Raw genomic sequence first — 25,416 nt, 5'->3', positions numbered from 1 at the left:
GAATATGGAAACCAACATCACTGTTCCCAACCTTTATTAAACAGCCCATTGCCCTTTGCTAACCTCTGTCCTAATGGATCCCATAATTTTCAGTTCTCACTATATTGGTAAGCAAGTAGACTTAGAGGATATGTTTTTGCCTGAGTGAGCCTTCTTCAACCATAGTGAAGTTGATTTGTTACTTGTAGGAGTGATCCTGTTCCCTTCGGCAAGGGACTGTTTTCTCTGTTCAAGGGGTTACATTCATCATTTTGATGTTCTCCCCGTCCTTCTCACCTCTCCTTTCTGTTGTAATGACATTCTTCTTGGCAGCCAGCTTCTCCCAGCTCACAGGTGCCTAGTTCCACCCAAGGTCCCTTTTGCATCTACTGGTTGATTACTTCTTCTCATCAATGTCTTCACTGTATGGGTATCAGGCATGCCTAGCAAGTGCCTCCTGACTTGCCACCAATATATGGGATTTAATTCATATGCAGCATGCTGCTAGAACTCATCAATATGGGATTCGTCATCCTCAGTCTCGAACCCATCATCTGCATGAGACTCGCTGTCTGTGCGAGAATCATTGTCCTCTGCAGGGGACTCATCTCCTGCTGTGTAGCCCTTATTCTTTTTGGTGGGGAACACGTGCCTCATGCTGTGCACCTCGTAGATGGGTTTAGAGTCATATTCATCATGGTAACTAAACTGAGGTGCAGACCTGTATCTGGTGGGCTCACCACGAATGCAGTGCCCTCCAGCTTCCCTAATGAATGTTCTGTCAGTAGGCACACCTGCAAGAAAAGAGGAAACATGTTAGAACTTGTGATCATGCTGTCCATTAGGAACAAAAGCACAGGCTTTTATCGTGAACATGTGAAGCTGCCTTGGATTTAGTCAGACGTGTGGTTCATCTAGCCCATTACTGTCTACTTTGACTGGCAGTTGTTTTCCAGCATTTCAGTCAGTGGCAAAAGGACCACCTGGTTCTTTTAAACGAATATGCCAAGAACTGAACCTGCACTGGGACCTTCGCCATACAAAACATGTGATCTACCACTACGAATGAGATATATAAGTGCCAAACAGGGAAGAACCAGGGTTAACACCTCCCAGTGGGCCTGTTATGGCCCCTGCCCCAAATGGATTTTAACTTTAAAAAAATTGAAATTAAAACAAAATATTTTGGGCAACTGGGCATTGTACAAAGCAAAGTTCCAGGGCTGCAGCCACCCACCACCTATATTTCTGTAGAATACATCAGGGCTCCATGCTCTGCCTACTACGAACAAACAAACAAACAAACCAACAGAAAGGGACCCTGCCGCTGCTGCTGCTGCCTTGGTAAGCTTGTGGGATAATAGGGAGGGCAGTGAGGAGCAATTAGAGAGTAACGGGTGGATGGAGAAGGCAAGTAAACTAGTTTTTCTTGACATTAGGGCCAATATTATCATTATAACTTGGCAACACATAGAAAAATAAGGCTCGGGAAGTCTTAGCTAAGAACAGAGCAGCCCTGAAGGAGTCTCCCAGTTTTAGGAGACAGAGGCATTGTTAGGGGGATCACTCAGGGGTGATAGAGGCCTGTTTTTCCCCCTGAGTTTTTATTTGTTTTTTTGCAGTGGGCCCCAGATCTCCCAATCCTTCCCTTTTAAAACATTTGTGTAAAAAACTTTGCTGGTACAGCAGACAGGCACACTGCAAAGTGCAGTGCCCATTTCTCACTATCTACCCACCACCCTGTGTATTAGCATATGTAGATTCTGTGGAAATTTGTGTCCTGGGCTTGTGCTCCAACTCCTTTAAGTACCTAACAATGCCCCTGAAGGAGGGCCTTTGGAGGGAAAATATATTGAGCACCAGAGATGGAAAGATTTGTTAATTTTTGTTCTCTCAGTTTCTCATTTTTCCAGTTTTAAATTAGACATCTCTGCAGCAATTTGCAATTTTTTAAAAAAATTCTTATGAAAATTCTTCAGCATTTTAGTCTGAATTTCTCCTAATGAACACGTGCGTATGTAGGTTTGACAAATGTACACATTTTTGCAAGCAATGTATCCTAACATAATATATTTTGTATGTTATTTTCACCGAGTCATTTTTATACACGTTTTCCTCTAATGGAAAACAAGCGAACGTATTTTCCTTTTGTCAGACTGGGGAAGGGGCTGTAGCCCAGTGATGGAGCACATGCAGAAGGTCCCAGTTTTAATCTCTGACATCTTCAGGACAGGTATTGCTGAGAAAGATCCCTGCCTGAAACCCTGGACAGCCACTGCAAGGCACTCTAGGCAATACTAAACTAAATGGACCAATGTGGACACTATAAAGGCAGCTTTCTGCTTCCTAACATTGGAAAGTACACAAGCCACTATGAACTTGCTGAGGAATAACGCTGAGTGAATTTCCTTTGGCAGTTCTGATAATCACAGGCTCTGTGGCTTGCAGTTTAGAGATTATCCCAATGTCTGATTATACAGCCACAAGAGTATATACCCGCCATGCCATTCTGTTGCTTCCCATAAGCTCATTTCAAAACAAAACCTTACAAAACTTATAGTCCTGAACCCAGAAACACGTGCTTAACAACCCTCTAAATTTTCATTGCGATACACAAATCAGTAAGAGAGAATAGAGTTCAAAGTCTAAAAAGAGAAGGGAAAAACCCCAGAGCCCTTTTGGACTTTTTTCTGTCAGAGTTCTCATAATCTGTTGAAATTAATTAAAAATCAGCCATGTTCATAGAATACCTGACTTTGTCCCATACTCTGACCTTCATCTTCTGCAGTTTAAAAGTTAAAAAAAATGCCTGGCTGATTTTTTTATTAATTTAAGAAATTTTGCATTGAACTGAATGATAGTGTCGGGCATGCTCAGTAAAAACCAACTGTCAGTGTTTTAAAAGCCAGACTCATAGCTGCTTGGCTTGGCTTGGCTAATCAGGGGGCCATACCCACACCAGACTTTGATTTCACATGTGACAGTCATGGCTTCCCCCAAAGAATCCTGGGAAGTGTAGTTTGTGAAAGGTGCTGAGAATAGACTCCTATTCCCCTGACAGAGCTCCAGTGGCCAGACTGGTTTAACAGTCAGCTGCTCTGACTGAAGGTCTGTGAGGGGAACAGGGTGTCTCCTAGCAACTCTCAGCACCCTTCACTAAACTACACTTCCCAGGATTCTTTGAGAGAAGCCATGACTGTCCAAAGTGAAATAAAAGCCTGGTGTAGATGTGGCCAGGGACAGCTTTGGTTTAAATTTGGGTGGGAGGCTACATGTGCCTGCTGCAGAATAAAAAGGTGGGGGAAACTCTGAAAAGCAATGATACTGTTCACAATGTTTTCCTTTTGGAAACTCTGCACAGTGCCCACCCACCCAATCTCCTCCCCTTCCCCTCCTCATACCCTCCTTGCCCCTCCCCCGGGTCAGTGTTGGACTATGACCTGGGAGACCAGGGTTCAAATCCCCACACAGCCATGAAGCTCACTGGGTGACCTTGGGCCAGTCACTGGCTCTCAGCCTCAGAGGAAGGCAATGGTAAAACCACCTCTGAATACCATTTACCATGAAAACCCTGTTCATAGCATAGCCATAAGTCAGGATCGACTTGAAGGCAGTCCATTTCCATTTTAAAACATGATTGCACAGAAATAAATCCATTGAACTCAAAAAGTATGCAGATGATCAAACCCACCCTCCTTTTTCCTATCCCCTCCCTCTTGCTCCTACCCTCCCCCTTCCTTTGCCCCTCCCTCCCCATTCCCATCCCCTTCCCATCCCCTCCTTCCCGTTCTCCCTCCTCCCCCTCCCCTTCCTCCTTCCTAAGGTCAGTTTCACTTATCCTAAGCATGATTGCAGGGGAGTAAATCCCACTGAACTCAATAAGCATGCAAATGATTAATCCATTCTCAGCAAGCTTGCATAGGATCCCATTTCTTACCTCCCGGATGAAAAAGCAGGGAAATTCACTAATAGGCAAAAAAACCCTTGCAGTTTAACAACGTACCTATAGCCCACAGATATTTCTATCCAACTTTAAAAAGCAGAGAAATTGTGCAGCTATAGTGAATGCACCAGGGGAGCAGGAGACCTGTCCTCCTCTCTGAGATATTGGACTGCCCTACAAATTGGTCAAAATGCAAACACAATTTGGGTTGGTCTTTCACAGTCCAATCCACTTGCTGTGTAGGTTGGATGAATTTAGTAACATGTGCCTCTGAGCATATGGTGAGTGGTGGCAACACCTGCAATCAGCCCAAATAATAGAAAGAAGACGTGTGATGTGCTGATCTTGTTTTATCAGGGAGGAAGTAACATTATTAAGACAGTTGATATAGTTCAGATGGTCACTTTAAATATATCTGATTTACTTTGCAATTTTAGTGAAGTTTCCTATAGGAAATCATTTGTTTCTATTTCTGTGAAAATGTGAAGTACAGCAACACTTTGCAAAATTTACACTAAAAAAACCTCTAAAAATAATTGTGGAATAATGGCACTGACTATTCTGCAGAATAGTCTTCAGTGGACATCAGGAGCATCTCAATTTGCACAAGATAAAACAGTAGGAGGTAAAATATATTCTAGCAAAATTCTAGGTGTGCTCTATGTTTTTAATTGACTGTGCCCACCTTGCCTTAAATGAAGTGGTTTAAACATAGCAGGCTGAAAACATGCATCCTCTTTTTTCCAACAGCTAGAGTCATTGCTGAAGTAGCAACATATTGTAATCAGTCTGATTTTACATCACACTGCACTTTCAGATTCAACTGTTAATGCACCCAAAATAGAAATAGAACATAACCTCCAATTTGAAACACAAAAGGCTGTCTTCACCATCATATGACACTGACCAATAAAAAGGCTTTGAAATTAATAAAAATAAATTTGACACAGATTTCTAGGATGAATAAGGGAAAGAAAATTTTCTAGATTAGATTCTCTGTAGAAACATTAGTAACACAGGAAAGAAGCAGAGTAAGAAGAACACCAACAAACATACAAAAATATAATTCTCCATCTTTGGAGATGGCAGGTGTTGGTCCCACTCACCAGCAGCATCTTTCATAGCCCCTTATGGGTCAATGCCCTATTCAATACTTTAGGCTGCTGGACCTTACCATTAATGAGAACAGATTTAAGCTCTCCATCCTCTTCAACTTCCACTCGCTCCTGCCCATCCTCCACAATTCTGGAAAAGAGATAATACTGTATCAATTACACAGCACCTGAACACATCCATATCTGTAGAAGAGGTATGGTGCACATAGGAAAGAGAGGTAATCCAGAATGGAAATGCCAATAATTGTGCTTTCACCCAAAGACCATGGCCAGGTTTGGGGGAACCTTTGGGCAAGGGGCTCTCAGTGAGCCCCCTTCTCTCCAAGGCACTGTTGCCCATTCACTTGCCCTCTCTCTCTGGGCCCAGTCTACTCATTTGCCTGGAAGAAGTTGCTGTTCCATTTCCTCACTCTTGTCATGGTTTGCATACTTGGCATGAATAGACAGAGACAGCAAGGAAGAAGAGCAGGACCTGAAGGCTCCAGACATTGGGCAGTGTGGCCCCTGCAGGGGTGAAGGACTTGGGAGGAGCCCAATGATGCCTATCCCTAACACTAGCCCTAACGATGGTTCATCTCTCCTCCTGTCACCCACCCAACAACAATCCACAACAGAGTTTCTTGTTCTTCACTGAGTGCCTAAATTTGCCAGCATTTTACTGGTCTCACTCATGTACCTTTAGCAACAACCTGACACACAGATAATTAAATGACAAGTTGTTAGTAGGACCAGTGACAGGAAAAAAAGTGGTCACCCTGAGAAAGCCATGCAACTTGCTTAATTAGTGAAAGATTCAATGATTCAGTCATAGCCAGTACACTGGCCACCCTCACCTCACCTTGCAGTGGTAATTTGTTTGCCGTTGATGAAATTAGTTGATGAAGAGTAGAAGCGGAATCCCTTTCCTCCACTAGCGCAAGCACCAAAGGCCATTGGCTCTCCTGAAAAACAAGATGGCTACCTCAGGCCTTGGGTACTTGGGATGAGAGCCAGCAGGCATACAGACAGGAACACAGGATCTGCCTTTATACTGAGTCAGACTATTGATCCATCTAGCTCAATATTGTCTGCTGACTGGCAATGGCTCACCATCACTTTAGCGAAGCTTTCTCCTACCATACCAGGAATTTATTTGGGGGCCCAAGTGCTATCCACAGATGGAGGACCTCTCTGCTGGCAGAGCAGCACTCACACTGCTTCAACTGGCCCCTCAGCTGGTCTTAGGCTGGCTCTTGGAGTAGTTTTCTCAACAAGCATGGAAGAGCTGCCAGTTGGAGACAGCTTTGAAGTCATCCCTTAGGGAGATGCTCACATATAAGATGTGTGTGAAAGCCACATTAGCTTTCCAGAGAGATTCTTTGACATTATACTGTGGGATAAAAAGCCTAATGGACTCTATGGTTTAAGCCTTGGTACCTAAGATTTCTGATGCCATCTTTACAAATCCTGGAAGTGCGTAATGGTGTCTACTGCTAGGACCATTTTATACTTCATTTGGCTGTTTTCCTTAATAAAGAGCTTCTTGTTGAAATATACAAAATTAATTTTGAGGTTCTGACTATTTCACTGCGCTCAGATCTTTGAGAAGGGCTGTTTGGCCACTCAGCTAATATGCTGCTCTAAATTGCTTAAGCGTTAAGGAGACAGGAGCATTAAGGAGATTAAGCAAATAGGAATGAGAGAGAAATTAGGTTCCACTTGCTTTCTAATGCAAACCTACCTAATTTGCATTTCCCGAAACAATACACTAACCAAGATGCAGCTATCCTTAAAAATGTGCACTTGTCCAACCAAGAAATGCCCACATTAAGAGAAAGTGTGCATTAAAATGCTTGTGTTTGTAAAAATAACATCCAAAAATGTGTTCCATTAGGGAAACTGGCTTGGAAAAAACATGTTTATTAGGCCAAATTGCATAGAAAAATGTATCTATCAGGAAAAATGTGCACTAATATGCTGATGAAGTTTCATGACAAACTGACAGACTGATGCAGAAATATGGCAGACTAAACTTAAGAGTGGAAAAATAAGAAACTGAGAGAAATCAGTACTGACAGATTGGTCCATCCCTAACCAAACAGTACAGTTGAGGGATCAATTTTACCAAATTACTTGTCCAGAAGGAACTCTCACCCCAGGCAAAGGGAGTGAGTAGCTTATTGCAAGGCTGGGGTACACACTAGGATGGGGAAGCTCTGTGGTTCTCTAGAGCAGCCTTTCCAACCAGTGTGCCTCCAGATGTTGTTGGACCACAACTCCCATCTTTCCTGACCATTGGCCATGCTGGCTGAGGCTGATGGGAGTTGTGGTCCAACAACATCTGGAGGCACACTGGTTGGGAAAGGCTGCTCTAGACGTTATTGGATTCCAGTTCCCATCAGCCCCATCCAACATGGCCAAAGGTTGGGGATTATGAGTGCTATTCAACTACCATGTCCCATCAGTGTAGGGATAGGGATCCTGTGGCCCTTCAGATGTTAGTGGACTCCAGCTTCCATCAGCCCCAGCCAGCATGGCCAATGGTTACTGGATGGGAATTGTAGTTCAACAACATCTAAAGGGCCACAGGTTCCCCATCCTTGCACCAATGGGATATGGTAGAATGGGACACATATTCCCCATTCCAGCTGTAATGTAATAACAGCAAAGCACATTGAGAGAATCAGAGACATGTAACACTAACCAGATACTGATTGGATAGCAGCAGGTTGTTGTTGCCTGCACAGTTTCCATGCCAATTCATTGTAGAACAGCAAGTGACAGGAGCTTACAGCAATAATTATTTCCCAACAAATGAGAACTTTGAATTTCAGTAGCAGTAGCTCAAGGTAACACAACTGTTCTTGTCTTCATAGGTATAGCAGGAGTATCTCCAAGGGTATCTCCAGTTACACATGTTTAACTTCATATATATCTATATATCCCAAAGGTAGGATGGCCCTTTTAAATTTGTGTGCTATTGAAGCCAGAGATGGCAAGGAGGACAATAAAGAACTGCAAGCTTGCTCTGGGGCATAGAAGCTTAGGATCAAGATGGATGCAGTGTGAGAGATTCATGACCGGAATCAGATCTCTTTCCTCCCATGCCCCTCTCTCTCCTCTCTCTCCTCTCTCCTCACTCACTCACACACACACACACACACACACAGAGGGAGAGAGAGAGAGAGAGAGAGGATTACCTTTTTCCCCTGCCCCCTTCAACCAACTTAGTTTGGCCCTAAGAAGTCCTGATGATTTTCCAATCTGATCTATTCAGACCAAGTTCCCTAGCTTTGAATTTGCCCCCAATAAAATTTTGTAGATACTCATGCTGATTACTTGGAGTCAGGGTTCCAAGTTGGGATGATTGGAGATCCTACGGAGATTTTGCCTGGTCCTGCAGTGTGAGACCTGGCTCTCTTTCTTGAGTCACCTGGACCTATTTCTCCATAAATGCCTCTAACAAAGCACTTCTTCATTGCATGTGGCACAGTCTAGGCTGGCTAGATTATGTGAGTTGATGGACAGGGTTTTTTAGACTAAATGGCTTTGGGGTACTTTCCAGTCCTAAGAGAAACAATCACTTACCAAAGAAAGGGTCCCATCCTCCAAAGAAGTCCCTAAAGACATCATGGGCACTGCGGAAGTGGAACATATATTCAGGGCCCATGTTTGCCCTAGATGATGCTCCAGGCCTACCTAAAAAAGGTTAAAAGAAAAGATATTTCAAAGCCAGGCCCTCAAGCATTTGAAGAGATGATGCACTAAGGACAAGTGGCTTGCAAGATGTCAAAATAGGAATTCTTGTACTTTTTTTTTTCCACAGCAAGATGCCTTGGAATCACAATCCAAAGGCCCAGAACGGGTGGTACTTTTTATAGGGCATTGCTGTATACGAACCATTTTGAATGTCAGCTAATCAGCTCCCAGGGTGAAGTTCATTAATTGCCATCTGAGTGTGCTAACCCCTGCTATTTCCCCAAATGTGGAAAACTTGACTGCATAATTTGTGACAGGCCAATTTAATTTAAAGCTGGGGTGGGAAACTTGTGGCAGTTTGAATGTTGCTAAATTACACCCCCCACAACCCCTGATCATGTTTGCTGTGGGTAATGGGAGTTGGAATCCAACAACATCTCAGTCCCTTATTTAAAGAAACACAAAGTGACGGTGTGATCCAGCCAATGTTGATTTCAGTTGGAGAGTGAAGTGCTTGCTTTGTTCTCCCACTGAAGCCAGTAGGACTCAAAATTGTACCCCACGCATGTCAGCTCTGGCCTCCTATAAAGATATGTTGTTGCTCTGGGAGGAACCAGAACCAGAACCAGAGACGTATAAATTCAAAGATGGATCTAGTACTGCTCTGTATAGATTTGCTCATGGTCACCTAAATTCTAACGTACAAACAAATGAAACAGTCCTTCCAGTGACATTATTTTATATTTCTCCTCGGTACTGAACTTCCAAATGTTTGGAAATAGCTCACCTATTCTTTACACCCAATGCTTTCTGGAATTCACTCTGTTGCTCTTGGGACCAAATATATGTGGTAGCTTTTAGTCACCCTGTGATTGACCAAATGCCCACCCCAAATGAGACTGTGACTTCTGAATGTGGTCCTTTTGCCCCCACCCTGCTGCAAGATCTTAGCTACAGGACAGTTTATCAGGTTCTTAATTTCCTGTTTATAAATTAGAGAATCCTAGGTATAAATTGCATGTTAAGTGAAGTTCCATTACTTTCCCCTCCACTTTCTTTTTTAACCCAAAGCAATTTGGGGAGAATGGCGCTTGGAAGTTACAGGATTTCAGATTTCGACTGAACATCAGGAAAAACATCCTAACTATTAGAGCGGTATGACAATGGAACCAATTACCTAGGGAGGTGGTAGGCTCTCCAACACTGGAGGCATTCAAAAGGCAGCTGGACAGCCACCTGTCGGATATGCTTTAACTTGGATTCCTGCCCTGAGCAGGGGGTTGGACTCGATGGCCTTGTAGGCCCCTTCCAACTCTACTATTCTATGATTCTATGGAGAGAGAGGCTGATTTACCCTTTCCTCTCCTGTCATTTAATCATGTCAATAATCACACACACCCTTCTTTTTCCACTAGGTGGAAAAGGCACAAAAATAACATAGGGATTCCACATTGCTCCATCCCTTTGGGTGAAGAAGAGTAGCTCAGGGAGAGATATTTTGAGTTGGAAAAGGACCAAATTGGAAAGGGTTTAGCCACTTTTCTCCACCTCATTTGTCTGATATGCAATATATCCCAGGCTGCTTTAAAAAAAAACACGATTTATTCATTGATTCATTGGAATTTTATCCTGTCCTTCCTTCCAAAGGTGCCCAGAGCACCATACAACAAAACTTTAAAAGTAATACAGTTTCTTTTTGTAAAAAATACAAGACCAAATCATCCTCACAGCTAACAGTTTTATAGTTGTCAATGCACAGAATTCTTTAAAGGGGAAAGAATCATGAAATTCTGTAAGCTTGTGTCTGATTGTCTTCTACAGGTGTGCTAAGAAGGTTTTCCTTAGGCTGTCTGTCACTTACCTCTTCCCATTAGTCCATCCTTACCATAGTGGTCATAGACATCACGTTTGGTCTCTGCAAGGGAGAAAGAATAAGAACTCAACCAGTCTGCCATCACTTTTCAGAGGCAGTAGTTTCTAACAACACTCAGGCATGCCATGCTGTGTCTTGAATAGCAGGTGCATCACCTGGAAGTGGAAATAACTGTGGGTGCCTCCAGATTGTCAGTATTTTGTGGCAGTGATTCAAGCACATACTGGAACTTTAGGTTTCTACTATTAAAGCAAATTAAAGGACTCTGTCACCGTAATCCACTTTAAAAAGAAAAACAAAGACTTGTTGCTGCTTGGAAAGCGGCAGGGAAATGCATTGAGACTTATGGTATGATCAAATAACTCAGAAGATGTGTAAACACCCTGTAAGCAAATCAGGATGAATGCTCCTTGTCATATAACTGCCCATAAACAAATTGGAACAAATGCACAATAAAGACTGGACCTATTCTAACCACCATGTATTTATTTTATTTATTTATTTTATTTAATTTATATACCGCCCTAAGCCAAAAAGGCTCTCTGGGCGGTGTACATAGAAGATAAACAAGAAAATATATGAATAGAACAAATATAAGAAAATCAAAAAGCAAAATAAACAAAGAACAGAAACCAAACAACATCAGAACATACCAGCAATGAAACACTGTTTTAAAATACACTACAAAACAATTTCTTTAAAAAGAATATTTAAAATTTTTAAAATGCCTGGGAGTATAAAAAGGTTTTCACCTGGCGCCGAAAAGATAGCAGCGTCGGCGCCAGGCGTACCTCATCAGGGAGACTATTCCACAATTTGGGGGCCACCACCGAAAAGGCCCTGGATCTAGTCACCGCCCTCCGAGCTTCTCGATGTGATGGCACTCGGAGGAGGGCCTTAGATGTCGAGCGCAGTGTACGGGTAGTTTCGTATTGGGAGAGGCATTCCACCAGGTATTGCGGTCCCATGCCGTGTAGGGCTTTATAGGTCAAAACCAGCACTTTGAATTTAGCCCGGAAACAAATAGGAAGCCAGTGCAGACGGGCCAGAACAGGTGTTATATGAGCGGACCGTCTGGTCCGCATCAATAGTCTGGCCGCTGCATTCTGGACTAACTGTAGTTTCCGAACTATCTTCAAGGGCAGCCCAACGTAGAGCACATTGCAGTAGTCCAACCCAGAAGTTACCAGAGCGTGAACAACTGAGGCGAGGTCATCACTGTCCAGATAGGGACGTAGCTGGGCTACCAATCGAAGATGGTAGAAAGCGTTCCGTGCCACCGAGGCCACCTGGGCCTCGAGAGATGTTGGATGTTGTATCTGGCGCAAGCAGATGCCCAGGATGCAGAACAGTATAGTGACAGGCTAGATGCCAGTTGAAGCAATGAGCCGGACAAGCAATAATTTTTAAGAGTCACTTTACTGACAATATATCACAAGCTCTCTCTGTACAAACTCCTCAACCCCCACACCAACTGGCCAGATCTGCCAAGTCTTATAGATAAGGCCAGCTGGTTGCCTTGGATACTTGTCCTTGAGATCTGCACGGACTCTGAGCGTCTTGGCCTTGTAACTCTGCCATGGAAAAAATACTCTCAGGAACCCTTTACTTGCCAACAAGAGACAAGGAAGGATCGAAAAGAACTCCCAAGCTACGAACCTGTTCCTTCAAGGGGAGTGTAACCCCATCAAGAACAGGATGAACATCCTCCATCTGGGCAGTGAAGGCACTCACCAGCAGCGTCTCGGTCTTGTCTGGATTGAACTTCAGTTTATTACCCCCCATCCAGTCCATTATCGCGGTCAGGCAATGGTTTAGTACGTTAACAGCCTCACCTGAAGAGGATGAAAAGGAGAAATAGAGCTGCATGTCATCAGCATACTGATGACAACGCACCCCAAAACTCCTGATGACCGTACCCAGAGGCTGCATGTAGATGTTGAAAAGCATGGGGGACAGTACCGATCCCTGCAGGACTCCACAACGGAGAGTCCAGGGTGTCGAGCAGTGTTCCCCAAGCACTACCTTCTGGTGACGACCCACCAAGTAGGAGCGGAGCCACTGCCAAGCAGTACCCCCGACTCCCAACTCCGTGAGTCTCCCCAGAAGGATACCATGGTTGATGGTATCAAAAGCAGCTGAGAGATCAAGGAGAATCAACAGAGTCACACTCCCCCTGTCCCTCTCCCGACAGAGGTCATCATACAGGGCGACCAAGGCTGTTTCGGTGCCAAAACCGGGCCTAAAACTGGATTGAAATGGATCAAGATAATCAGTGTCATCCAAGAGCCCCTGGAGCTGGCCGGCAACCACCCGTTCCAGGACCTTGCCCAGGAACGGAACATTCGCCACAGGTCTATAGTTGTTCAGGTTATCTGGGTCCAAGGAGGGTTTCTTCAGGAGTGGTCTCACCACCGCCTCTTTTAGGCAGTCAGGGACCACTCCCTCTCTTAAAGAGGCATTTATTACCTCCTTGGCCCAGTCGGCGGTTCCGGACCTGCTAGCTTTCACCAGCCAAGAGGGGCAAGGGTCCAGAACAGATGTGGTCGCCCGCACCAGTCCAAGGATCTTGTCAACATCCTCGAGCTGCACCGACTGGAACTCATCCAATAAATGGGGACAAGACCGTGCTCTGGATGCTTCATTAGGACCAACTGCTATAATATTGGAGTCTAAGTCCTGACGAATGCAAGCGATCTTATCTTGAAAATGCCTGGCAAATTCATCACAGTGGGCTACAGATGAATCTATAATGTCCCGAGGGCCAGAATGTAAAAGCCCTAGTACAATTTTAAAAAGCTCCGCTGGGCGGGAGAGTGATGACTTAATAATATCAGCAAAATATCTCTTTTTTGCTACCCTCACCGCTACTATATACTGTTTTGAACAGGCACTTACCAAGGCATAATTACATTAATCGGGGGTCCGCCTCCATCTGCACTCAAGCCTTCTCCGCTCTTGCTTCATCGCTCTCAGCTCCAAGGTATACCATGGAGCTGTATGAGCTCTGCAAGGGAGAGGGCGCATGGGAGCAATCGTGTCAACCGCCCGGGTCATCTCCATATTCCACAAATCAACCAGGGCTTCAACAGGAGCGCCAGTCTTCTCAGTTGGAAAAACCCCCAGAGCCCTTTGGAAACCCTCAGGATCCATTAGTCTCCGGGGGCGGACCATTTTAACAGGTCCCCTGCCCTTGCGGAGGGAAAGGGTCACTGTGAGTCTAAACCTCAGCAAGCGGTGATCTGTCCATGACAATGGTATAGATGATAAGTCCCCAACCTCCAGATCACCATCTCCATGTCCAGTGGTGAAGATCAAATCAAGGGTATGTCCCAACACATGTGTCGGGCCAGTAACAAATTGAGACAGCCCCATGGTCGTCATGGAAACCATGAAGTCCTGAGCCACCCCAGATAAAGCAGTCTCGGCACGGATGTTGAAGTCCCCCAGTACCAATAGTCTAGGGGACCGCAACAGTACCTCCGAGACTACCTCTGTCAGCTCAGTTAGGGAATTTGTTGAGCAGCAAGGCGGGCGGTACACCAACAAAATTCCCAGTCTGTCTCTCTGGCCCAACACAAGGTGGAGACATTCCAAGCCAGTCGTCACTTGGACAGGGTGCTTGGTGAGTGAGCAAGAACTCCTATAGACCACAGCAACCCCGCCTCCCCGACCTTCGGTTCTACCACAATGCTGAACCATATACCCAGGTGGGCAAATCTGGGAAAGAGCAACTCCTCCCTGGTCACCCACCCAGGTCTCAGTTATACAGGCCAGGTCGGCAGCTTCTTCCACAATCAGATCATGAACAAGAGAGATCTTATGACATACCGACCTGGCATTTAATAACAGCATGTGGAGATCTGAAGGCTGACTGACAAAACAACCAGCAGTCCTGGGGATGTGAGGAGAACCGGAACAAGTCACAGGCACTATTTGTCTGGAACGAGTTCCCCTTACCTGGCACGTTCTCCTCACAACACCATACCTCCCATTACCCGTCACTATGCTAATTGGGGGCCCCGAAAGTCTCCCCGAACGATGTATAATACTCTCCCCCAGGCACATATTAAATAACTAAAACTCACAAATACACACACACTGTAAAGTTTGTGCAAGCAAAACAAAGTGAATGCCGAATAAACAGGTCATCTGGAGGAGCCCTACATGTTTGTAGTAATTGTTTCTGCCCATGTTCCTCCAACTGCAACTATGGCAGACATTTTGAAACTATCAGAAATTTTGAAACTTGAAAACTGATATTTGCCACAGAATACACAAGACAGGCCAACCATGGCAAAATGGATTATGCCACCAGGGAATGATCTATTCAGAAGGGTGGCCATGTTACAGAGAGTGAGACAACCATCCACTATCTGAGCCCACAGAATTTTAATATCAGCCTAGGAGGTTCAGTGCACTGATCAGGGCCTTGGTGAATTATGACACTCCAGGGTACAGATAAGTCTGAAGAGGTTCCTTGAAATGAATAAGAGATACTAGCAGAATAAGGCTAAATGGGATGAATTACCATTAATCTCCCCCATGCACAGAAGGCATTTTCAACCAGCAGTGTGCCAAATCACGTGTAAAAAGGGCCAAGAAGGAATCTGTGAGGGTCACTGCCCACATACCATCTGGGGAAAATATGAAGACCACTTCACATATCTATACAGGTGTAGGGAAAACAACCATCACCAAACAGCTCTATGCATTAAAAGCATACTAGTGCCTATTTTGCTGTGACTGTCTGTGTTTGGAAGCCTTTGCCATATATGTTAGGTAGCATTAAGAACCTACATAAATGTGCAAAGGAGGATGAGTTAGGAAAAGCTTGTAGTTAATGGGGTCAATCTGTCTGTATTAGCATTTTGCATGTGATAGATGCCAGAACATTCTGCAAACAGTTTGCATGTCATCCTGAGATCTTTCCTTATATGCCTTTTTCTTCCAGGTTTCTCAGGGGAAAAGTTCTCTTTTAAAGAACACCCTGATATTCAGTGTGCCTTGTGACACCCAGACTTCATAAGGGAGAAGAGTCCCCATCTTCTAATCTAAACCACAAATTGCTACTCCTACTCACAAGAAGGTGTGACCATACCATGTTGTTTTGCTTCCCTCTTTTTACATCCAAGAAGTCTGTCATCAAATGAATTTGACTGGATTTTTTAAAAAAAGCAAAAATCCAATATTTGATTTAGCACATGTATTAGTGGAGGCTGATCTATTAGGCTGAATGGGGCACTGCCCCATCAATCTCAGTCTACCCTCAACCAGCCCCCCCAACTGAGCCTCAGTGCCCTTAGTCCCACCCTTTTAGAACTCAGCAAAGAGGGAGATGGGGACAAGACTAGAATCAGATGGTTCTACCTGCCATTGGCTCTGGCTACATCTACTGTTGGCTGTCTTCCACCCTACCAGTCCCAATGGGCACCAGCCACTACTGACGTATATTTATAAAAAATGATTTGTAAAGCTCTGGGCAAAAGAAGAAGATGAAGAACTATAGAAAGGTATAAGAAATGGCAATGAGTGGTACCGGTGCTGCTGTAAGAGGGGTGGTAAGAGGCTGAATACTTACTGTCTGAAAGTACTTCATAGGCTTCTGCAATCTCCTTGAATCTCTGTTCTGCATATTGCTTGCTATCTGGGTTTTTATCTGGGTGCCACTTGAGAGCTTTCTTCCTGTATCTTTATGGTCCCCCAGAAAACACAATGAAAGATCAGTCAGTATGCCTGTGGCCATTCCTACCGCTACAGACATAGGTAGAACCAACTTTTTCCTTGCTCCTGACACTAGGACAAGGAAAGGAGCAGACTCCTGCTCCTATTCTCCATATCTTCCAAGAGCAAAATGACTTCAACCTGCCCTCAGCGAATCTCTTACTATATGGGACGAGTCAGGGAACCAGCCCTGTTATTGGGCAAAGTGAAGCAGCCTGCCTTCCCTCCAGCAGTAGATGAAAGGGTAGGAAAATGAGAACATTCCGTGTATTCTTGCATATGGCAAAGAAAGAATGAAGAAGTGGGCCTCCAAATGCATGTTTGGGCAGAGTGATGCAGCAGATTTGGGTAGCAAATGTTGGGTGGGGTGAAGAGGGGTGGCAAGGTGTTGGTGGACAGAGCTGCTGTGTGTGCCATGCCCTGTGGCCCCTGAGCTGCCCTGATTGAAGGCATTGGAAATACAATTCACACACATCCCCTGCAGTTTTAATGTTTATAATTTTCTGCTGTTTTAGCAACCTGTGAGCTCCTCAGCATAGGGGATATATACCTCTCTTGCGCCCTACAGTCAGAATATTGTGACCATTCACTAATCATAAGACAGACAGCTTCCCAAGTTGCACACAGCTTTTAAACAGCTGAAGCATGCCTAGAACAATGAAGAACGTGATTGTGGTCTCTACATAAGGCAAATGTGTCTTGGCATGCATTAGCTAAGGTGGGTATAAACATCCCTCCCATGCAGAGACATACACTGCTTAGTTGCCAAAATGAGATGTACTGGAGATCAAGTCTGCCTGAAAGTTGATAACATCTGACTTGGAAGCACTTCCATCTATAACTCAAGAGATGTGACTCTGGTTGCCTGTACCGTGAAGGAAAGGTATTCTGCATATCTTCAAACGCCTTCCCTAGTTCATTGTTAATCCATTAGATGCAGAACTAAGTCCCGGCATAAGGTTTGAGCCCTGACATTGGAAAAGGTTCTTAGACTAAACCCTAGTAAGCCTTGGCTCAAATTAAGCCTCCAATCGATCCACCAATTTTGTGTATGTGTGCTTGCATGACTGATCATGTCACATGTACCTGTCTGCTGCCACTGACAGTACTGTAGTGTCCTTTTGGGACAGAGATATACAGGACCCTTTCTCCATGCCCTTTAATGTAATCCTACTAAAAGATGTCAGGGGATTGTGGGTTTGGGCACACGTTCACATGGGTATTTCATGATGAGAGATAGAATCAGGATATTGGCAATATTACCCAGTTAAGCAAAAACTTGGTTAATTCATGTGGTGTGTTGCAGGAGGCATCATTTTACAAAAGATATCCTCTTCTCTGTGTAAAAGAACCATAGAATAATGGAACTAGAAGGGATTGGAGGTCATCTAGTCCAACCTCCTGCTCATTGCAGGATCCTTCTTTTATAGGACTTGGAATGTATAGTTTTTAAAAGTATTTGCGTTTTTGTTTTAATCAGCTGCTCAGTTAACCAAATATGTTAGAGTCAAGCCCTCTCTTCCTTCCAGGGCACCAAAAGTATAGCAACAGGTGAAATTAAGTAACTACCCCCTGCTTCTCCCAAACCTCATCTGGACTGAAAATCTGAGGCTGCATACACACATACCATTCATTTAAATCACATAGCTTCCTCAAAGAACCATGGTAACTGTTGTTTCACCCTCACTGAGCTGCAATTCCCAGCATCCTTAACAAATTACAGCTCCTAGGATTCTTCGGGAGACATTAAATGCTTTAAATGTATGATGTGTATGCAGCCACAGAGGGCAATATCCACCTAGAAAAATGAGAGATGGTACTAGAGGTCTGAGGTTGGTCATGGCCAAGAGGCACTTACGCTTTTTTAATGTCATCTAGGGAAGCGTTTCGGGGGAGGCCCAGTGCTTCATAGTACTCCACCATAGTGAACTGATGTCTTCAGCAGAACTAGTGAGGACTCAAACACAGTAAAAGCAGCCAGGTGTCGCTGAGTTTTGTCTCTGGGTGTCAACCAATGTCTTTGGGTTCTCATCTGAGGTTAGCAGTGGTCATGGCCATCCACCAGGCTGGGCAACCCAGAGGAGTGGCAAAAGGCAGTGGTGTGGACAGCTGACCCTGTGGCACATGGAAGAAAACTTATGATAGCCAGATATACATTAGCATCCCCCAAATTCCAGGGCAAATACAGTTAAGGAAAAAATGGAGCTATGCCCATCCCTCTTTATTAATTGTTGTCGTTTTCCTTGACAAAAATAATAAAGCCAAATTGCCTTTATATAAGCCACAGACAACAGCAAAACTGCAAGAATTTTTAGTCTATAATCTCTAGCTCTATGCAGGGGAAGAACTGTAGGTCAGTGGTTGAGCATCTGCTTTGCATGCAGAAGATCCTAAACTCAATCCCAGTCATCTCCAGCTACGGCTGGGGAAGACCTCTGCCTGGAACCCTGGGAAATCACTGCCAGTCAGTGTAGACAATACTGAGCTAGATGGACTTTTGATCTGATTCAGCTTCCTATGTCCCTACAGTTTTAGTGCCAGTGTGAAAGCTGGTTAATCTACTCCTGTTCATGTAACAACTACCCCTTTCAGAACATTTCATAGCCTGATTTATGAACAAGTGATACTGCGAAAAGTTTAATCTAGAGCAGGGATGGGAAAAACTGATGCCCTCCAGATGAATTCGAGGGCTATTAGCCCCAGCTAACATGGCCAAATGGTTAGGGATGATGGGGTCCAGCAATATCTGGAGTGCCACAGGTTCCCCACCCCTAATCTAGAGTTTAGGAAAATATACGTGGTTCTGACTTGTACCACTCACTATATAAACTAAAACAGTAAAAACTGTCAGGCTGGATCAAGAACCTCATAGCCCACACTATCTATCTCTGCCAAAGAGTGCTATCAAGTGTCCTAGATGAATGGAAAGACCTTCTCTCTACACAAATGTAAAACAACATTCATTGTTTAATGGACAGTGTCATCGCTCTACTATAAGCTTGCTTTTTCTCACAACGATCTAGCTGCTCTAAATCCCTGCCCCCCCTACCAAAGATAGGACCAAGCATACCTTATTGTGAAAGGAGAAACTGTCCTGGCTGCATGGTGGGTACAGTTCTAAGGTCTTTCAGGTGTCAGTTCACACCCGCACAGGCACAGATGCTGCCTGCTGGGAAGGGAACAGGAAAAGAACTCTGCAGCTGCCTACCATCCAGTTCCTTTGCTGATTAGCAGCAGCAGCAGTAGCCAATGGGATGCTCAAGCTAATTATGATGTCACCTCCTTGTATCTTTCACTGAGGAGATTATAAAAGTAACCACAAGTACTAAAGTGGGATGGATGGAGGAGGAAAGGCTGTCCTTGCCTATGAAATGTCATGAAAAGGTCTACTTGATCAGAAACATAGGCTGTGAATGGTGCAGCTGATCACCTTCTTAGCTGTAGGAAACTTCATTTTATTTCAAGTCTGCTTGCTTCTTTGTCATGAAAGTGAAGCTGTCCCTCTATTTCTTTAGTGGGGAGGGGACATCAATGGCCCCTCATTAAGCTCACTGTGGTAAAACCTCTTAACACAAACTGGAATCCTGAGAAGCTCAGGATTTGCCTTTTGTCCCCACTTTGCTGGTCTCTCCTTTTTTTGTCCCTGCCTATCGATTGTCTTGGGACTAGGGATGGGAAGAAACTCAATTCAGTTTGCCGCCCTGGGCTCCTACTGGGAAGAAGGGCGGGATATAAATCTAATAAATAAATAATACACTTTAAAGGTGAGCCTACCTAATTTGCTATTTCCTAAACAATATGTGAACTGAAGCACAGCCATCCTTCAAAATTCACCCTTCTCTGGATTTTGCGGTGCAGTTCTGCAGCCAAGTAGTGTGTATAGAAAGGCATATAACAGGATTAAGTGTGCATAGAAATTAGGGATGAAGATATTTGATTCAGTTCATATTTAAAGCAGAATTTGTCACATTTGCACTTTCCAAAACACAGCCATCTTAAAAAATTTCCACATATTCAAATGTTGCAATGCAGTTTTCCAACCAAACAATGTTTACAAAAATGCATGTATTGGGGGGAAATGTGCATTAAAATGAATATTAGTAAAATTAATGTACAAAAATGCTTTATAAGGAATAATGCTTGCAAAAATGTTGACATTAATCAAAACTGCATGCAAAAATGTATTTAGTAGAAGTTCACACTAAAATACTAAAGAATTTTCATGAGGATTTTTTAAAATTGCAAATTGTTGCAGATATGTGAAGAACAGAATTTAAGATTGGAAAAATGAGAAACTGAGAAAACTGACAGATCTTTCCATCCCTAATAGAAATGTATATAATTGTGAAAATTACTTTAAATGTGCAATAGGGGGAAATTGCTTTGCAAAAATGTCTATATCAGGGGAAATTGCATAGAAAGGTGCATATATTAGCAGAAATTTGCACTAAAATGCTGATAAACTTTCAATGAAGATTTCTTTAAAAAAAATTACAAACTGAAGTGGGAATGTGAAGAGCTGAATTTAAGAGTGGGAAATTAGAAACTGAGTAACTAAAACTGACAGATTCACTCATGCCTATACAGACCCACTCAGAAGTAAGCCCCATTGCAGTGTTTACCTTAGTCCTGTACCTCTTACATAAGGGGTGAGGAACCTGTTAGGCTCTGGGGACTAGTTCTTTATCTGGCCCCACCCTACAGGCCAACTTTCACAGGTGGGCAAGGCAACCCTCCTGTCAGTCACATGATGTTATTATTATGCCACATGATTGACCAGTGGGTTGCCTGCCCACCTATCAAAATTCCTGCATCAGAAATTGAAAGGGGGAACATGGGAAAGAGCTTTGCAATCTTCCCCATGCTTCTCCTGTGCTGCTGTGATGTCAGAGGTGCAAAGGAGAAGCATTGGGGAGGATTCCCAAGTCCTTTCAAAGACTATGCTGGAGGTGAAGGGGAGCTGCGTGGTGTGGCTTCAAAGAGCAGCACTGGGAGGGACAAACCATTTCCATTGAAGGGAAACTGCTCTTCCCCCCCCCCGAGCAAGACATGCTCCTACCGCCCATCAGCTGGAGCAATCAGGACCCTATTGTTGCTTGCCTCCCCAATCTCTGAGCTGTGAGATTTCCGGGGTCCCTGCGCTCATCCAGGGTTTGGTTTCCTTTGGGAAGAAGGTCAGTGGAGACTATGGTGTCTTTATGAAATATGGTTTATTTATTTACACACATTCCAACCTGAGCTTAGGATGGAGGGGTTCAAGGCATCAGCAGTCCAATATCCAGCTTTCCCATCAGTGTTACAGGAGGCACCCCAAATGCCATGGTGCAGAGAGCCAGTCTCTCTGCCTGCCTCCAGTTCCCAGCAATTCTTCAGAGAGAACTAAAAGCACAAGCCTCTCCTAGGCTCCAGGGGGGTGGGGCTTCTTCTGAAGAGTTTCAATAGCAAAAGGATCTTCCTGGCCCATTCACCAGTTGCTGGACACTTGATAGTGGCCACCAGGCCACTCTATTTGTTTAACAAAAGAAGCTCATCTGACCAGCAGAGCGAGTTTCTTTCCCCCCAGGCACAAGTCTCCAAATCAGAGGCTGGAAGGGGACCCACAGGGATCATCCATTCCAACCCCAACTCACAACACTATTTTAAGCTCCCAATTGTTCCTTTGAAGTCCCATTCTTACGTGCCCCACATTATGTATGATGTCAGGCATAGGGCGGGTGACCATAGCTTCCCCAAAACAGCTCTATGGTCTAGCAGGGAGGCCTGTCAGGCCAAATTTGGCCCACAGACCAGAGGTTCTCCATCCCTGCCTTATGTCATAAAGTGCCTGCAAGTTAATGCATGGTATATCAAGCAAGAAATACATGAAGGATAATAATGGAGGCGGGGGACAGAATACTATCTAGGACAACTGAGAGAGAAGCTAAAGTATTCCACAGAAACAAAGCACAAAGTTTACAACATTAAGTCTGCTCAACATCTACAACAGAATCTTGTGGCAGATCTGAGGTGGGAAAGTGGTCATAACCACCTCAGACTGCAGGCGAGACGCCATTTTTGAATGGTACCCTGTGATGTTCCTATATTAATGTATATATGGTAAGTGTTGGTTGTTTAGAAGATACATGGTAAGTGGAGTGAAAGAGGAGGGGGAGTGAATGGGCAGTAGAATGCTAGATGATTGGCTGAGTGTTTAAAATGGCTGAACGTATAAAAGGAAGAGTGAGAGTGGAATCTGGGGGGAGAAGAGAAAGAGTGGGCTGTTTGGTGGGTTTGAGAGAGTGGTTTACCAGGAGAGAGTGGAGAAGGAGGGGGGTGGAGTTCGGATTAGTATTGAGTAAAACCATATGCTTATGTGCCTTAAGAAGAAAACTTGTTAATCTTGTTAGCTTTGTTATCTTTAATAAATACTTAATTTGGTTTACCAAAGGCCTGATCCTTGGCTGGGGTTTCACAGACCAGAAGGGAGGGTAAGGTAATGACCAAGGCTGAAGGGAAACTGTAACAAATGGTGGCAGCGGTGAAGAGAATAACAATACCAGTATTCAGAGTCTCTGGGAATACTAGTATTAGGACGTGACTGGTGGTTGCCTAGCAGGGGGATCTGTTGAGATCTGTGCTAGAGCGGGGAGAGAAACAAAAAAGGACAGTCCGGACTGGTGGAGTCCCTGGTGGTGCCTAGTGACAGGCAGTAGCCACGCGCAGGTAGGAACCTGACAGGGAGAGCCAGGGAAGGGCGTCACATACCCCATGTTTGTTTTTTTTAAAAGACACAACATTCTGCATGTAAAAATAAAAACAAAAAATTATTATATGAATAAGGTTCTAGTTTTGTTTGCTTCCTGCTGTCTTCATTCTCTTCTTTCAGGAAGCTTCTTATTCTTTACCCACCTTCAGTTAAAGCAGTGCAATCTATTCTACCACTTCAGAACTCTACTCCTTCATTCCTATCTCAGTCTGCTGCATGTGTAGACCAGACCATAGATGAATGTTAATTTCTTCCCATTGTATCACCAACAGTGCAATTTTATGAGTGTTTATGCAGAAGTCTGTGTTTAATGGGGCTTACTTCCATGTAAGTGTACATAGGATCACAGCCTAAGCCTGTTTTGGGGGATGCACTCTTAACAACAAGAATGCCTGTTGAGGCATTTTCTTCCAGTTTGAGGTATGCTGACAGTCTTTGGGGCCTACTTTTTGTTAACAATAGACTTCTGGAAACAGCTTATGTAAGATGCAGAATTCCTAAGAAAATGGGTGTCCTTCCCTTCAGTCCACCTTTCCTCCCTCATAGAGTCTCCAACTCATACAGCATCATATTGGACGAAAGTAGGATAATTTACAGGCTTGTAGGGATGGAACATTCTGTCAGTTTTGCTTCTTTCAGTTTCTCATTTTTCTAATCTTATATTCAGTTGTCCACATTTCTGCAGCAATTTGCAGTAAAATAAAATAAGATAAAATCTTCATGAAGTTTCTTCAGCATTTTAGTACAAAGTTCTCCAAATTAAACACGTGTGTATGTAGTTTTGACAAATGTACATATTTTTGCAAGCAATTTCTCCTAATATAATGCATTTTGTATGTTATTTCCACTATTCATTTTTATGCACACTTTCCCCTAAAATAGGCATTTTTATAAACATTGGTTGGAGAACTGCATCGCAAAATTCGGGTAAGTGCAGATTTTGAAGGATGGTTGTGTTTTAATCCTCCTACTAGGAGGAAGGGCTGGATATAAATCCAATAAATAAATAAATAAAGTCTTTTCAGAAAGTGCACATTTGATAGATTTGGCTTTAAATGTGAACTGAATCAAAAGTATCCTTCATTCCGACAGGCTCTCTTCTTTGGACAAATCGTTTTCTGATTTTCCTGAAATTGTTTTATCTCTCAGTACATTTTCCTTAGAGGAAGGCAACGGTAAACCACCTCTGAATACCTCTTACCATGAAAACCCTATGAATAGATCCAAAAAGATTCATAGGGTCGCCATAAGTCGTAACTGACTTGAAGGCATATAACAACAACAACATTTTCCTTGTCTAGTTCCTGATCAGTAGCTGTTTGCAACTCCCATAATCTCTGACCATTGTAATGATGAACATTACAATCCAGCAAGATCTCGAGGGCTCTAACCAGCTACGCAGGCTCTAACTTACTACATCCCCTTTTCCTGATCTGCAGAGAGTAATCTTTACTAGACAGTCAATCAGAATTGTACTGAGAAAAAACCAACTGTCCAAAGAAGTGAGCCTTTATACTATTCCACTTTCATCTGGTATGATGCTCTATGAAGATCATTAAGTAGTAAAGACAGAACTGGCCCTCAGCCTTAATAACATCTCTGCTTCTTTTTAAGCAGCAGGTCATAGAAAACTCGGAAAATCCCAACCACCTTGCAGTATGCCCAACCAGTAACATAGGATCCTCCATGGTTGTGTTCATGCTACAGAACACAGGATATAATACATCAGCTGGTTCTGAATCTTGAGAACTGCAAATCCAACCAAAGTTTAGCACTTTTAAGACCCATTGATATCAATGGGAGAGTTAATGATGTGCTTAATTTTCTCCCATTAAAACGAATGGTACTTTAAGCTTGCAGTCCTATGCACACTTACTTGGAAGTAAATCTCACTGACCTCAATAGGATTTACAGCTAAGTAAACATGGATTGGCTCAGGTTGTAAAGTGCTTAACTTTGACTAGATCACATTCACTACCCAAGTTCCTAGTCCTCATGGTTACAAAAACACTCTTTAGCGTTTACCTTTTGCTACAGTGTTAGAAACTGTTTTGCTGCAGTGTTGAAAATCAGAGGGTAGATAAGGGCATCCAGAGGATACATTAGTGGCTTTCATCCCACAGTAGAACTGCCAATCATTACAGATATACTCCACCTCCTCCATCCACCCCCATACTTATCCATGTATCCAGAACCTTCGTTTTCAATCTCTGACAGTAAATAGAACAAAATGCTTCTAATTTTGAAACAGAAATGGCCTTTAATGGTCAGCAAGCCATGCTAAAGAAGTGCCCAGCAAACTGCAGATGTGGTCAATTTATACATGTTTTTCAAACCACAACATTTGGGATTTGTGGTC

General features: G+C 43.7%; 1 protein-coding gene across 1 annotated transcript; it reads right to left on the bottom strand.

The window, feature by feature from the left end:
- Positions 1 to 17: 17 nt before the first annotated feature.
- Positions 18 to 19,578, bottom strand: LOC133378209 (dnaJ homolog subfamily B member 6-like). The gene is made up of 8 exons (XM_061612997.1): positions 19,383 to 19,578; positions 18,171 to 18,427; positions 16,170 to 16,279; positions 10,577 to 10,630; positions 8,605 to 8,715; positions 5,876 to 5,978; positions 5,097 to 5,167; positions 18 to 773 (listed from the first exon to the last, which is right to left on the bottom strand). The coding sequence occupies exons 2-8, from the start codon at positions 18,233 to 18,235 to the stop codon at positions 484 to 486; spliced, it is 804 nt and encodes a 267-aa protein (XP_061468981.1). The 5' UTR covers positions 18,236 to 18,427; positions 19,383 to 19,578; the 3' UTR covers positions 18 to 483.
- Positions 19,579 to 25,416: the final 5,838 nt, after the last annotated feature.

Source organism: Rhineura floridana, chromosome 2 (assembly GCF_030035675.1).
Source record: "Rhineura floridana isolate rRhiFlo1 chromosome 2, rRhiFlo1.hap2, whole genome shotgun sequence".
NCBI lineage: Eukaryota > Metazoa > Chordata > Lepidosauria > Squamata > Rhineuridae > Rhineura > Rhineura floridana.
This window is presented reverse-complemented; position numbering and strand designations above follow the sequence as displayed.

Coding starts and splice junctions, on each gene's coding strand:
- LOC133378209 (XM_061612997.1), bottom strand. CDS start 18,235: ATGGTGGAGTACTATGAAGCACTGGGCCTCCCCCGAAACGCTTCCCTA. Junction 8,716..10,576: donor GGATGGACTAATGGGAAGAG/GTAAGTGACAGA, acceptor AACCTTTTTTAG/GTAGGCCTGGAGCATCATCT. Junction 5,168..5,875: donor AAACAAATTACCACTGCAAG/GTGAGGTGAGGG, acceptor TCTCTTTTCCAG/AATTGTGGAGGATGGGCAGG.